The sequence below is a fragment of the Salvelinus fontinalis genome, chromosome 8 (genome assembly GCF_029448725.1).
Source record: "Salvelinus fontinalis isolate EN_2023a chromosome 8, ASM2944872v1, whole genome shotgun sequence".
NCBI classification, from domain to species: domain Eukaryota; kingdom Metazoa; phylum Chordata; class Actinopteri; order Salmoniformes; family Salmonidae; genus Salvelinus; species Salvelinus fontinalis.
In genome coordinates, this window is record NC_074672.1 from 35,066,185 (window position 1) to 35,081,985 (window position 15,801).

The 15,801-nt window shown below is 42.4% G+C and overlaps 1 protein-coding gene across 3 annotated transcripts in view; it reads right to left on the minus strand.

The window, feature by feature from the left end:
• The window catches only part of LOC129861167 (adenylate cyclase type 6-like), a 63,472-nt gene extending 47,977 nt beyond the window's left edge, over positions 1-15,495 (minus strand). The window contains exons 1-3 of one of the 3 annotated variants that reach the window (XM_055932344.1): positions 15,246-15,495; positions 3,906-4,150; positions 2,731-3,667 (exon numbers count right to left, since the gene is read on the minus strand). In XM_055932344.1, coding sequence (XP_055788319.1) covers positions 2,731-3,667; positions 3,906-3,925 — 957 coding nt within the window. In that variant the 5' untranslated portion in view covers positions 3,926-4,150; positions 15,246-15,495. Of the gene's footprint in view, positions 1-2,730; positions 3,668-3,905; positions 4,151-6,559; positions 7,157-15,245 lie in introns of those variants that run through there. The other 2 variants (XM_055932346.1, XM_055932345.1) reach the window with 2 other exon arrangements.
• Between the last annotated feature and the right edge of the window lie 306 nt (positions 15,496-15,801).

The following is a 15,801-nucleotide window of genomic DNA, read 5'->3' on the forward strand; positions in this document are numbered from 1 at the left end:
GGATGCTGGCCCATGTTGACTCCAATGCTTCCCACAGTTGTCAAGTTGGCTGGATGTCCTTTGGGTGGTGGACCATTCTTGATACACACGGGAAACTGTTGAGTGTGAAAAACCCAGCAGTGTTGCAATTCTTGACAAAAACGATGTGCCTGGCACCTACCACCATACACCGTTCAAAGGCTTTTAAATCTTTTGTCCATTGACCCTCTGAATAGCACACATACACAATCTACCCCTTCATCTACACTGATTGAAATTGATTTAACAAGTTACATCAATAAGGGATCATAGATTTCACCTGGTCAGTCTGTGTCATGGAAAGAGCAATGTTTTGTACACTCAGTGTATAAAGCCTGTAATTCTGACATGAAGTCATTTCATGCACATTTACCTTGTGAAAATGTGAACCTGGACCAAGGCTGAGCACTCTCTCAGTGGGCAGTTATCAAATCCTGTCCCTTCAATCAACATATAACCACTAATGTTCTACCATGAAGCCAAACATTCTCCTGTGTCGCCTTATTGTTTTTCCTGGAATGATCGCCACATTATTCCTATCCCATATTTCCTCCCAATGGTCATAAACTGTTACACAACGGTTACAGTAGTACAGAAAGCACCTAGCCTCAGCCTCCATACAGAACCCCCCACCCTTGGAAAAAGTACAAAGTGTCTCTTGTGTGGGAGCACAGAGACCTGAGTGATACTGCTTTATATTATCATGGGCCATGGTATTCTCTTTCTGGCAAACACTCACACACACCTGCACGCGCCATGAGCATGTGCACATACACGAGTATTCATGTAAGCACGTGCAAACACATACACACACGCATGTACACACACAAACACTCACGCAGACACAAACACACACACAGCCGGCCGGTCGAGGCGGTTAATTTAGCCCACTGACCTTCAGCTAGCCCCTGGGTCCTTGGCATGACGCACAAACAACCTACAGTAGCCCACACACACATACACACACACGTACATACACAAACACACAGATACACACTCCCACACACACACACCTGCACCCACACACACACTCACTGCCTCAACACACTGACAAACCCACTATTACAAAACATTCAGAAATATAGTGACAACACAGTGACAAACACTGTTCCATCCAGTGACCACAACGTCTTTACATTTTTCTGAATTAAAATAAAATCTTTAAAAAAATAAAAAATCTTCTTCTTTCTGATCTACATAACATACTCAAAGTGAATGGAAATTCAAGTAACACTTTCAAGTATTGTGGTAGCAGCATCTTGTTATTTGTATGCTTGTCAACAGCAGGAGCAAAGACTATGTAAAAAGTGAGAGGATAAACCTCCTCAGTCTTCTGAAAGCCTAACCCTGGGATAGAGTTTTATTTTACGGTGGGACAATAACACCAATTTGAAAGTCAAATACACCAGAATGACTTTCCAAGAGGTGTTGAGTGTTCCTGAATGGTCCAGTCTCAGTCATGACTTAAATCTGCTTGAAATCAGGGACACGGTTTGAATATTGTTGTACAGCAATGATTACATTTACATTTACATTTTAGTAATTTAGCAGACGCTCTTATCCAGAGCGACTTACAGTAGAGTGCATACATTTTTATTACATTTACATACTGAGACAAGGATATCCCTACCGGCCAAACCCTCCCTAACCCGGACGACGCTATGCCAATTGTGCGTCGCCCCACGGACCTCCCGGTTGCGGCTGGCTGCGACAGAGCCTGGGCGTGAACCCAGAGACCACTGCGCCACCCGGGAGGCCCAACCAAATGTTTACCAACCAAATGTACTGAGGATTACCAACCAAGGATTACCAACCAAATGTACTGAGCTTGAGCAATTTTGACAAAAACAATGGATATATGTTGCCCGAAGAGTTGTGCAAGGTTGGTTAAACCTTATTCAAAATGATTCACAGCTATAATGGTTTCCAAAGGTGCTTCCACCAAGTATTAACTCTGGTGTGTGAAGACAGACACACAATCAATACAACTTAATTTTAATGTATTTTTATTAATTCTGAACATTCTCTCTAATTTGTATTTTACTTTGAAAATGTGGAGTAGGTTGTGTAGATCGGTAGGAACTCCCTCAATTTCATATTTTTGGGGATTGAATTTTAAGGCATCAAAATGTGAAGACTGTGCAATGGGTGTGTAGACTTTCCCTAGGGACTGCACATGCTGCCAAATCCACAAACATGCCCCTGAAAACAATGTCTTGTCAGACTTGAACCACATGGTTGGCTGCACTGATACAACAATAATATTGTAGCCCGTGCTGTAGGTCCAAGAGCAAGGCCCAGATACCACAAAGTCTCAGCTTGCAAAGACACACTCACTGCAGCCATAGAAACATTTAAACAAATGAATACAACACACTGCAGGCCAAGAAGCACATCTAACCCCAAAAAGTGGGCTAGTAAGCTACTGCCTATATGGGTCATCACCCAAATGTCTCGTCAACCGTGAGTGGAATGTAGGTCTACACTCAAGCCAAAGCAGAAATCTCAGTTAATTAACATAGCCGGACAACCAAAGGAATAGTGAAGGTCAGAAATGATTTAGATAGTCGTGTCTGTGTTTGTTCATTGTCATGCCAAAGACGTCGCTTGACAACAATATAAGAGTTCCCTTCAGTTGTGTACACTATGGCACCCACATAATAGAACATATACTATACCTTTATGATGGACAGGAGCAGGCTGAGTTCCTACCTGTTTCCAGAGGAACACGTCTTCCTGGTTGAACTGCCAGGTGGTGACCAGGTGAATGGTGGAGAGCACACCTCCGCTCAGCACGGCTGCTCTCATCCTGACAGGCAGAAGCGTGTAGATAATGTAGATGAAGAAGACAGACCACCAGATGCCCTCAGATGCGCTGCGAGGCGCCACCATCAGCACCCCGAACACCTGCACCAGCAACAGCACCCCGATGACCAGGTAGCTCACCATCCACATGTAGTCCTGGTGGAAGCCGTTCCGGTTACACACAACCATGAGAGCCATGAACAAGGCCATGGCTACAGAGAGGGCCGAGGAGTAGGCCACGTCCGGGGTTGCGTGGACACAATGGAAGGTAAGCATCACGCCGCACACAATCACCAGCACCCCCATCAGCATGGTGAGGGAGCTCTGGTTGAGCCTGAAGAAGTAGCGCTGGTACAGACGCTCCAGTTTATGAGACTGGAACTTTTTGGACTGGAACACTTGCATCACCCGCAGCCAGCAGTCCGCCACCGTCACCTCACCTTCCCCATTGGGACCCTCATCCCCCCCCTTCCCGCCACCCCCACTACACCCCACCTTCCTCCCTTTCAGGTCCCCATCTTCAAAACCCAGGTCGACAGATTTGAGCCCCACCCCTTCCCCGGCGGCGCCGCTCCGTTTGCCGTAGTGGTCCTCTTGCCAGATGCAGCGCACGCCAAAGTTGCCCCCCCCGCCTGCCGCCCCAGCCGGCCCTCCGCGGTGGTGGGGGTGGAGGGGGGCTCCAGAGGGGGGCTCCATGGCGTCCGGATCCCGCAGGCAGCTCATGTAACGCGGGTTGCAAAGGGATGAGCCTCCCTTCTGCTTGGACTTCTTGCCATTGCGCTCCCCCCACGAGGTCTTTCGGTCATCCACTCTGGCCACTAGGAAGCCACTAAACCAGGACATTCTGTGTAGGAGGAAAGGGGGAAAAGCACAGCGTAGGGGGTCGGGGGCAGTTCAAGTTTCAATAAACTTGGAAACATTCATAGATCCACCAACTTAAATTAGACATGCAACATAGTCTTTCTGAAAATGATTTAAGAAAAAAAAAGAACAACCCTCACATGTATTTCCTTAACCTAATGTCCAAAATAAAAACGCTTCACCTGTTGTTCTAAGGTCACCTGTATGACTGTGGACATTACCTGTGTGGGTTCTGGTACATATCCCAGCCCTATCCTCTCCAGCCCTTCCACTCATTTATCCCAGCAGGCAGAGGTTTGAAGAAGTGAGGGTTTTCAGACGCAGTTCTGCAGGGGTGTGGGTAGGTGGGTGAATGTGACCGGGGAAGGTCCAGAGGCGTGTCAAACCAGCGTTTCGGATCGAGCAGGTGAAAGGCAGGGTTTAGGGAATCACTCTGTGATCCGGCCTATCTCCAGGGCTTCTGAGTCTTGGAGGAGAGACACAAAACACAGACAAATACAGGTGAAATTAGAAGGGAATTAGAAGTAAGAATTGTGTTAGCAAAAACCTCAGAAAACCACTTAACCATACATTTATGTCATGGGTCAGTGACAGCACCCAAAACAAAGTCATACATGAAAGTTGTACAATCATCATTCTAAGAATAGTCAGACAACAATACCATCATCATCATCACAAACAGAAGCATCATGCCCATAGGGGGCACAGGGGCACATGCACCCTCAGATTTGTCCTGTAAAAAAATATAATATACTGTATATAAATAAAAGTCTTTCATTTTTTGTTGTTGTTTCTCTGTAATACTACTAGCCACCTAGCATTTTATGAAGCTGGCTTTAGCTAGCCCAGATAGGTTCCCAATCTCCCAACCTCATAATTAGCTACCAAAAAGCCATTTCAGGCTATCAATCAAATTATAGTAGCTAGCTTGTTTAACTATGTTAGGTGGCATACCTGCTGGCAAGGTAGGTAGACTTTAGATAAAGCAAGCAATTACTAAATGCACTGATTAAGACTCACATTCTTTTCAATCTTCTACCCAGATTTTTGCAGAGATGCAGAGAAAAATATTTAGTTTCTTTAAAAAAATAACCACTAGTCAGGAGGATACAGACAGCTCAAGAGGTCAAATCAAATCAAAATCAAATCAAACTTTATTTGTCACATGCGCCAAATACAACAAGTATAAATGCTTACTTACAAGCCCTTAACCAACAGTACAGTTCAAGAAGAGTTTAAGAAAATATTTACCAAATAAACTAGAGTAAAAAATTATAAAAAGTAACACAATAAAATAACAATAACGAGGCTATATACAGGGGGTACCGGTACCAATTCAATGTGCAGGGCTACTTGTTAGTCAAGGTAATTTGTACATGTAAGTACGGGTGAAGTGACTATGCATAGATGATAAACAGCAAATAGTAGCAGCGTCGGGGTGTCAATGTAAATAGTCCGGTGGCCATTTGATTAATTCAGCAGTCTTATGGCTTGATATGCAGAAAAATAAACATATTTTTGACAGAGTTAAAAAATAATGATTATGGCTATAGATTATAGGAAAAAGCTGCTTCAGGTATTTGAAAAATGCTAAATTATCCAACTTCTAAGAAAGGGCCTAGCCCCCCTCCAGATCATCCCTCAGCCATCCCCACATACTTTTTGCCCCCCCAAATGTTTTTGTGTGTATCAAAAATTAAACATTTGTCAAGGTTTAGGCTATTCTTTCCTTGGTGGCTTAACTCATTAAAGATGTAAAGAGGAAGGTGTGATAACAGGTGGTGGGTGTCAGAGCCTGTCATCACTGGAAGGAAACACAGATGACATGAAAATTATCACTGACTCATTCGCTCACTGATGAAGACAAGATCACTGGAAAATAATCAGATTGGGCAACCATCATGGACATGATGCCTGTATCACTACCCTCCTCCATCTGCCTCCAAATACAGATTAAGGGTCAGTTTGACTCTACCTCATGGTGTTAGAGTTGGGCATTGGGGAAGGAAAAGCTGGACCTAGATCTGTGGTTTAGTGGCAACTTTGATTCCAAGCAGCTAACACACCTCCATCAATGCAAATGACCCTTCAAATGTACATTTCCTGAATCAATTAGACAAAGGAGAGATTTCTCCTAATTTCTGTAAATTAAGGTAGGCTATATTTGGGCACAAGCCCAACAAATCTTGTCACTTATATAAGTTGTACACTAAAAGAAATTCCACATTTTAGGCTTTTATAATGTATTCAAGATCTCGTGCATTATTTTACCAATGACTACTGGAACTGATTTATCATTTGTGCAGTGCTATAGGTTACCCATACATGATAATAATAAGACTAGTGCAACATATTCTATAGTCTATAGTAGCTTAGGCATATTTAAATGCTCATGAATGACATAATTATTTATTATTATATGGTGAAATACAATTATTACTATATGTCTAGACATATAGTAATAATTATATATTTTATTTAACCTTTATTTAACAAGGAAAGTCAGTTAAGAACAAATTCTTATTTACAATAACGGCCTACCCCTGCCAAACCCTAACCCCGGACGACACTGGTTCAATTGTGCACCGCCATATGGGACTCCCAATCACGGCTGGTTGTGATACAGCCTGGAATCGAACCAGGGTCTGTAGTGACGCCTCTAGCACTAAGATGCAGTGCCTTAGACCGCTGCGCCACTCGGGAGCCCAATGTATAACCATATAATAACTATAATAACTAAGAAAACATTGCCTTGTCATAAAAAATCGAAAGAATAGGTATAATGATCACCATCACGACATTACAGTATCAAAGCTGATGCAGCCTCATAAATCCCAGTATTCCCTAAACTTCTAGGCTCATCAACTGAGCGTACCAGGGACAGGCCTCAAAACGACCTGAGCTCTTGAATGTGCAGAACGGCTTAAATCAACGCAACGCTGATGTGCTGTCGCCTCTCGTTCCATTTTTTTTCATTGGGAACACGAGAAGCCGCTCATGTCGGTAAGCATGTTGTGTTGTTGAAGCAAAAAAATAGATTTTCCTCGCTATGGCTATCGTATGCTTTCTCTGGCACGTATCCGTCCAGGCTGCTGGTCGTGGCTTCTGGTTGATCAAGAGAGGTTCAAGGAGAATAGCCTTCAGTCAAAGTGGAAGCTACACCCCTCCGATTCCGAACAGTCCCTTCTCTCCCGTGCACAAGGTCGACCAGTGTGGTGGTCCTATTACAAATGTCGGGATGTTGCCAATCGTTACGGCGTTCAACAGCTGCAATTATCTCTTGGTTTGTATGACTGTGGCTGTAGACATCCTGCCTGAATCCTTTCCTTCCTACCTCGCTATCGTTTGTAGAATAGAATGCTGGGGACTATTCCTCCGGGACGTTTGCACGACATTTCGACCGGACAGCAGCATGCTGGCGTTACATAATGCAAACAGTGTGTGCATACCCAGCTAGCACATTTGGTTCTTTGGAAGTTGTGGGAACGTACGTTTTTGGTTCCCCATTGATTCTGTGAACGAAGCCACCCGTTTCCTGACAGGTAAAACGGAACATTTTGCCTGTTCTGGGAATGTTAATTTGTAGGTTGCAGTGAGGTTCTAAGAACGTTTTACTATGGTTCCTGTACATTTTTTCTGGGATGTTTTATTAACGTTCTGAGAACGGAAATTCTAGGTTATTTGAAGGTAATTAAATAACGTTCTGAGAACATGTTTCAATAAAGTTTTTTATAATACTGCTAGTTTAGTTTGGGTTAACTGTTTTGAACTCCAAGCCCAGATAGGACACACAGGAATGTATTTGCTTAGGCATTAATCATGCAAACACATTTAATTATTATTATTTTATTTTTTTACCCTTTTTTCTCACCAATTGGTAGTTACAGTCTTGTCCCATCGCTGCAACTCCCGTATAGAAGGGAAAGGCGAAAGTCGAGAGCCGTGCATCATTCAAAACACGACCCCACCAAGCCGCACTTCTTCTTGACACAATGCCTGCTTAACCCGGACTAGGGTTGCACATTTTGGGGAATATTCAGAGGTTGGAATTAACGGGAATATATGGAAATTAAGGAGAATATATGGGAATTAATGGAAATATGCTAATTAATATTAATACCATTTAAATGTAGATGTTTTTTGCATTGGATATATTTACCATATCATATGGAGACAGAAACATAAACATTTTACCTTATCATAAGTAGACATAATTGCAAATGATTAATTCCTTCCAATATACATTTTTTTAAACTATTTATTTACGGATTGAACTTTAATTAAATGAGTTGACTCTTCACATGGGATGATTTCACTAAACAACAAAAGAAAGGGAATATTGAATGATCCCCAATGATCCATCACATCTCCCAAAAACATTTTCAACATACATCTGTAAAATGATAGTCTAGAAACTAAAGCTTTGGTTGTCTTCCTCTCAGGCTTCCATGTCTTCTCCCTGGACCTCCTCAAAGTCCACCTCTTGAACATCAGACTTTGAGGCCTCATCTTCACTGTCACTTTCCAACCTTGTTAAGAATGGCTCGTTGTCAGGCTCAAAAAGCCTCAAATTTGCCCAGATGGCCACCAATTTTTCAACCCTTGTATTGGTCAGCCTGTTGTGTGCTTTGGTATGTGTGTGTTCCCAAACAAGGACCAGTTGTGCTCTGAGGTGGCTGATGTTGGTGGGATTTGGAGGATGATGGAGGAAACAAGGGAAAGAGCCTCAGATCCACAAAGCCCCTTCCACCAGGTGGCTGATGAGATATAGTATGTTGGCACGACTGCCATATTGCATCTCCATCCCAAAACCATTGCTTGGAAGTGTACTCGCCAGACTGCCAAGAACCCTGCCCTCATCCAGGCCAAGGTCACGAGACACAGTAGTGATGACACCGTAGGCATTGTTGATCTCTGCACAAGACAGGATGCTCTTGCCAGCATACTTGGGGTCCAACAGAAGTCTTCACGCTTTTTGATGTATTTCAGAACTGCAGTTTCCTCTGCTTGGAGCAACAGTGAAGTGGGCAGGGCAGTAAGGATTTCTTCTCTTACATCTGCAAGCGGAGTCTGAACATCAGACAGGATGGCATTGTCTTCCTCAATCCGTGCAATGACTACTGCTATAGGTTTCATGAGTTTCAGGCTGCTTACCACTCTCTCCCAAAATACATCATCCAGGAGGATCCTCTTGATGGGGGTGTCCATATCGGCAGACTGTGATATGGCCATTTCTTGGAGAGACTCCTTCCCCTCCAGGAGACTGTTAAACATGATGACAACACCACCCCAACGGGTGTTGCTGGGCAGCTTCAATGTGGTGCTCTTATTCTTCTCACTTTGCTTGGTGAGGTAGATTGCTGCTATAACTTGATGACCCTTCACATACCTAACCATTTCCTTGGCTCTCTTGTAGAGTGTATCCATTGTTTTCAGTGCCATGATGTCCTAGAGGAGCAGATTCAATGCATGAGCAGCACAGCCAAAGGGTGTGATGTGAGGGTAGGACTCCTCCACTTTAGACCAAGCAGCCTTCATGTTCGCAGCATTGTCTGTCACCGGTGCAAATACCTTCTGTGGTCCAAGGTCATTGATGACTGCCTTTACCTCATCTCCAATGTAGAAACCGGTGTGTCTGTTGTCCCTTGTGTCTATGCTCTTGTAGAATACTGGTTGAGGGGTGGATATGATGTAGTTAATTATTTCTTGCCCACAAACAATCGACCACCCATCAGAGATGATTGCAATACAGTCTGCTTTCTCTATGATTTGCTTGACCTTCACTTGAACTCTGTTGAACTCTGCATCCAGCAAATGAGTAGATAAAGCATGTCTGGTTGGAGGGATGTATGCTGGGCGAAGAACATTCAGAAATCTCTTCCAAAACACATTGCCTGTGAGCATCAGAGGTGAACCAGTTGCATACACAGCTCGAGCAAGACATTCATCAACATTTCTCTGACTACGTTCCTCCATTGAATCAAAAAAACTTCTGATTCCAGGAGGACCATGAGCTGTTGCTATAGATAAGGTGTCTGATTCATTATTTTCATATTGAATAGAAGTAGAGGGACTTGTGTCAGAGGTTGCTTGTTGTGAGCACTGAAGGCACTTCATGCACTTGGCCAGATGATTCTGCATCTTTGTTGCATTCTTCACATATGATTTGGCACAGTATTTGCAAATGTACACAGCTTTTCCTTCTACATTAGCTGAAGTGAAATGTCTCCACACATCAGATAGTGCCAGTGGCATTTTCCTGTAAAGATTAGGGGGAAAAATTTTAAAAAAATCCCTAATACTATTCCATGTAGAGATAAATAGTTAAGCAGTTAGATTAAACAACTCCTTTGTAGAATACATGTTATAAAATGAAACATGTATGGAAACAGATGAGTTAACACTCCTCAGTTAGCAGGCTCAAGCAAGCTAAAACACACATAGTAGCAAAAACTAGCTAGCAGAAATTGTTAACAAGTTAGAAATGATTTAAGCACACTTTGCTGTAGGCTACTATTTACTAGTTAATAAAAAATAATGTTTGTCATATAACATATACAGTTGAAGTCGGAAGTTTACATACACTTAGGTTGGAGTCATTAAAACTCGTTTTTCAACCACTCCACAAATTTCTTGTTATTAACAAACTAGTTTTGGCAAGTCGGTTAGGACATCTTGTTTGTGCATGACAGAAGTAATTTTTCCAACAATTCTTTACAGACAGATTATTTCACTTATTCACTGTATCACAATTTCAGTGGGTCAGAAGTTTACATACACTAAGTTGACTGCGCCTTTAAATAGCTTGGAAAATTCCAGAAAATGATGTCATGGCTTTAGAAGCTTCTGATAGGCTAATTGACATAATTTGAGTCAATTGGACGTGTACCTGTGGATGTATTTCAAGGCCTACCTTCAAACTCAGTGCCTCTTTGCTTGACATCATGGGAAAATCAAAAGAAATCAGCCAAGACCTCAGAAAAAAAATTGTAGACCTCCACAAGTCTGGTTCATCCATGGCAGCAATTTCCAAACGCCTGAAGATACCACGTTCATCGGTACAAACAATAGCACGCAAGTGTAAACACCAAGGGACCACGCAGCCGTCATACCGCTCAGGAAGGAGACACATTCTGTCTCCTAGAGATGAACGTACTTTGGTGCGAAAAGTGCACATCAATCCCAGAACAACAGCAAAGGACCTTGTGAAGATGCTGGAGGAAACCGGTACAAAAGTATCTATATCCACAGTAAAACGAGTCCTACATTGACATAACCTGAAAGGCCGCTCAGCAAGGAAGAAGCCACTTCTCCAAAACCGCCATAAAAAAAGCCAGACTAAGGTTTGCAATTGCACATGTGGACAAAGACCGTACTTTTTGGAGAAATGTCCTCTGGTCTGATGAAACAAAAATAGAACTGTTTGGCCATAATGACCATCATTACGTTTGGAGGAAAAGGGGGGCTTGCAAGCCGAAGAACATCATCCCAACCGTGAAGCACGGGGGTGGCAGCATCATGTTATGGTGGTGCTTTGCTGCAGGAGGCTCTGGTGCACTTCACAAAATAGATGGCATCATGAGGCAGGAAAATTATGTGGATATATTGAAGCAACATCTCAAGACATCAGTCAGGAAGTTAAATCTTGGTCGCAAATGGGTCTTCCAAATGGACAATGACCCCAAGCATACCATCACAAAGCCCTGACCTCAATCCTATAGAACATTTGTGGACAGAACTGAAAAAGCGTGTGGAAGCCTACAAACCTGACTCAATTACACCAGCTCTGTCAGGAGGAATGGGCCAAAATGTACCCAACCTATTATTGGAAGCTTGTGGAAGGCTACCCAAAATGTTTGACCCAAGTTAAACAGTTTAAAGGCAATGCTATCAAATAATAATTGAGTGTATGTAAACTTCTGACCCACTGGGAATGTGATGAAAGAAATAAAAGCTGAAATAAATCATTCTCTCTATAATTATTCTGACATTTCACATTATTAAAATAAAGTGGTGATCCTAACTGGCCTAAAACAGGGAATTTTTACTGGGATTAAATGTCAGGAATTGTGAAAAACTGAGTTTAAATGTATTTGGCTAAGGTGTATGTTAATTTCCAACTTCAACTGTATTCACCCCACCCAGTATTGTAATCAAAACTTACCAGAAAGCATGTAGTCCTTGGCTCATTGGCTCAGACAGTGTAATAATGTGGGCTCAATAGCATCTCATTAGTGAGCAAGATCTTGAGAATCAGCTGTACATGTGATGGAAGAATGCACTGTGCATGCAGAGGCTTGCAATTCCATTGAATTGGGGATAGTTTAACCAAAATATGCCACAAGACCTAGAATTGCCTTATGTGTATCCCACAAAAGAGGTTCACTGATATAAGCTAACTTTTTTGATGAATTTAAGCAAAAGTCCTCAAATTCCAGGGCTTAACTTGCCATGGAAGATTTATGGAGAAATTATGGAAGTTTCCTGGAAAGTTTTCAACCCTTTGTAACCCTAACCCGGACCAATGTGTCGGAGAAAACACGGTACACCTAGCGACCATGTCAGCGTGCATTCCGCTGGGACAATTGTGCGCCGCCTCGTGGGTCTAGCGGTCGCAGCTGGCTGCGACACAGCCTGGGATCGAACCAGGATCTGTAATGACACAGCTAGTGCCTTAGACCGCTGTGCCACTCGGGAGGCACCCGAACACATTTATTTTTTATTGTGGCACAACGTCAGTGAGATTTAAACCTTCTGTTCTATATCCATGAAATTAGTGTACTGCACCACCTGGATGGAGCTAGCATGCCATGTTTTTTTTTACTTATGCAAAGCTGTTCATTTTAGTCTATTCAAACATTTCAAAGGAAAAAGAGTCATTAAAATCAGGTGTGGCCAAATAGTGGACGCGGCCAACACACCTGAACACCCTTAACAAGATAGATAATAGAGAGTTTTGTTGATGCTGAGAATGGAATGTATATGTTTTCAAATAACATTCTTAGTAGGGGTGTGCCGACATGGCCATACTCATATTTGTAATCGTATCCATAAATTGACAGGTGATAGTCGGATCGGATCAGTTGATACACGTGATCGTAATTTTTTTTAGGTGTTAATATGCCTAAATATATTTTGGCAAAATATCTCCCTGGACATTCTCACTACAAAAAATTATGCAGATTAGGAGCAGTGTGCGGAGGGGTGAGTGTGTCTGTGTGTGTCTGTGTACTCAACTTGCAGCGGGCAGTCAGGTTTGCTGTCACTCAGTCAGAATGCACATTAGCGGTTCATCTTTTTTCCATACCATTGTTCCACTTGTTAGATATTATGCACATTGATAGCTTGATAGCAAACGTCCTCACTATGTGATTTATCATAGTAGCAGGCAGCAGCAATCTAAATGATCAGACTGAAAACATGCAAGGGAAAGCGATTGGATGAAATTATGAAGCGAGTGGCCGGAGAATTACAGCTTCACTCGATCCAATCAGAGCAGCAGGATCAACGTACAGCCTGCCCTTCTCTTTACAGACAGGCAAACTATCCAGTTGAGTTATTTTGACCACGCACATGACTGACTCAAAGACAGTTCAGTATGGTTTAGAAACTATGTGACTGACATGAGAATGATGCTTGCCGGCACCCGAAAATAAAATACAATTCTGATCACGGATAGTAAATACTCGGATCATAATCGTATCCAGAAAATATCCCATATCCGTTACGATACCAATTTTGTCCGACTACTCAGCACACCCCTAATTCACAGAACGTTACAACATTTTTCTTGTGGTTTTTATGGAAAGTTTTCTTAACATTCTCGGAACAATGTGAGAACATGACTTTAAATAGAACCATGAGGAAACCTGTAGGAAACATTTAGCTGAAGTACTGAAATTCCCCCAGAAGAACGTTGTTTCTTAACGTTCTCGTAACAATGTGAGATCATGACTTTAAATAGAACCATGAGGAAATCTGTAGGAAACGTTATGCTGAAATACTGAAATTCCCAGAGAAAACTTGTTTCTTAACATTCTCTGAACTATTTGAGAACATTCCCAATCTCAAACCAGTTGGAGAATGTTCTTAGAACCATGTTTGAACTTTTAAGAAACATTCTGTTAAATTAATGAAATGCCAAGAAAATATTTTTTTTTTTGTCAAGTTCCTTAAATGTGCTCACAATGTTCCAAAGCAAAGCAACTATCCTGCACTATTACCAGAAAGTTGTGGGAATGTAGTATGCAAAATAACCATAGGATAACCACACTCTCACCAAGCTCTAAGAACCATATGGTTCTCTGAACGTTATGTGCTAGCTGGGTAGAGACTGGCATCCGTTCGTAATTGTTAATAATCAGATCCTTATTTTAGTTTTTAGAGGACAGCTCCTATTTCTATTACCCTATAGTCTACTGTGTTGTGTGGGGAGCGCATCAAAGTAAAAACATATTTGATAATCGCATCATCAGACATATTGCCTGTTATAGGCTATTTATTATTGTAGCCTGGTGTAATTAATGTCAGCATAGGCATACGGTTTTATTAATGGAATATAGGCCTAACAAGAGTGTAGCCTAATAACATAGGCTAATGGTAAGAATGTATCCAAGGTCTACGAGAGGCTAACGTAACATTCCATGCGAAGGCCGTGGGGCTATCATCAGCCGCATTCACAGCTCACACACTCGTTACATAACTCTGTTCAGTGTAACCTATGTGACAACCATAGCGGAGATCACAGCTATGACCATTTTGATGCTGTGTTACGGTGTGCGGCAACTTGTAGTCTACAATGTTGCATGTCACACCCGCCCGCTAAGTAGCCTATGTGTCTTGTTATTCAACCAGCGAGGGGGAATACATTCTAGCATGGCTCAGGCCCTGACTAACAAAGGCCACGAGTCAATAAACACACGACAGACATTACAAACGAGCGGTGGACTATTCCACATTCCAACGCATCACTTCGCCGTATTTACTTTTTGTAGGGCTGGCTCATCAGCAGTTTTTTTTACTTCCCGTTATGATGACCTAGCCTATATTTAATTTAAAATAACTCATACATGGAAAAAAACAGACGCTTTGCGGTTGGAAATTCATTTTAGACGTGAAGATCCCTGCAGCTGCGACCTTTGAGATAGCAGCTATGACTGCAATGCCTAGATGGCAGCAGTAATTTTAGTGTGCTTCTCTAACCTGCAAACTAATTTATGTGAAACTCAAGGATATTAGAGCCTATAGCGTTAAATGCCTGTTTTTTTATATCCGTGCTTATATAGGGCTAATTACATATTTGAGCCATAAGAAACACGAATCGATTACTGAGACACTATGATAAACACAGACTCAGGCGCACAACCACTATAATAATATAATAACATTCCGCCGACTGCTTTGAATTACGCACTGATAGAATAGCAATAATGTCTTTTTCTCAAATTAGATGGGTGTAAAATAGAATAAGGTTTTGCCTGCCCTAGATAGCATACGACTAAAGAAGCCTACATCAAACATGCACACTAGGACGGAACACACTGGAACGAGGAATAACTCACCATGATCATCCTTCTCGCTTCTTTCCGTCCAAACTATCCCGCACGAGCCAAGCCAATACTGGGAAGGATAGGACGAATTGAAGTCCCCGGTACTGTTGACGGTTTGAATAGTCAGAGAGGGGGACCAGTGGTGACAAACAGACATAAACACACAATATCCTCCTGTCGTTTTCTCTCTCTCTCCACTCCCTTGCTTCTCCCCCTCTCTCCCCAGCTCCGACGCGCCACCGCTCACACGCTCCAATTCTGTCTCCCTCTCAGCATCTCTGCACTCCCTCTAGAGGTGCAACTCTGTATGAGACGCTGCTGAGAGGTATACCACAAAGCATGATCCATGAGTTTGCCAGATTTTCTCGTTAATTAAGAAAGCTAAACATAGATATGTGTTTTTGTTTGTTGAATCAACTAGACCAGGTTTCCCCAACTGACAATTTCAACCGTGGGCGATTTTATTTGGCCCACCAAGTTTTCAGAGCAAAAAAAATATTGTTTAAAAAAAAATCGTTATTGTTGGACATAACATACTTCAAAACCACCAGCATATCAGCTCCAAGTG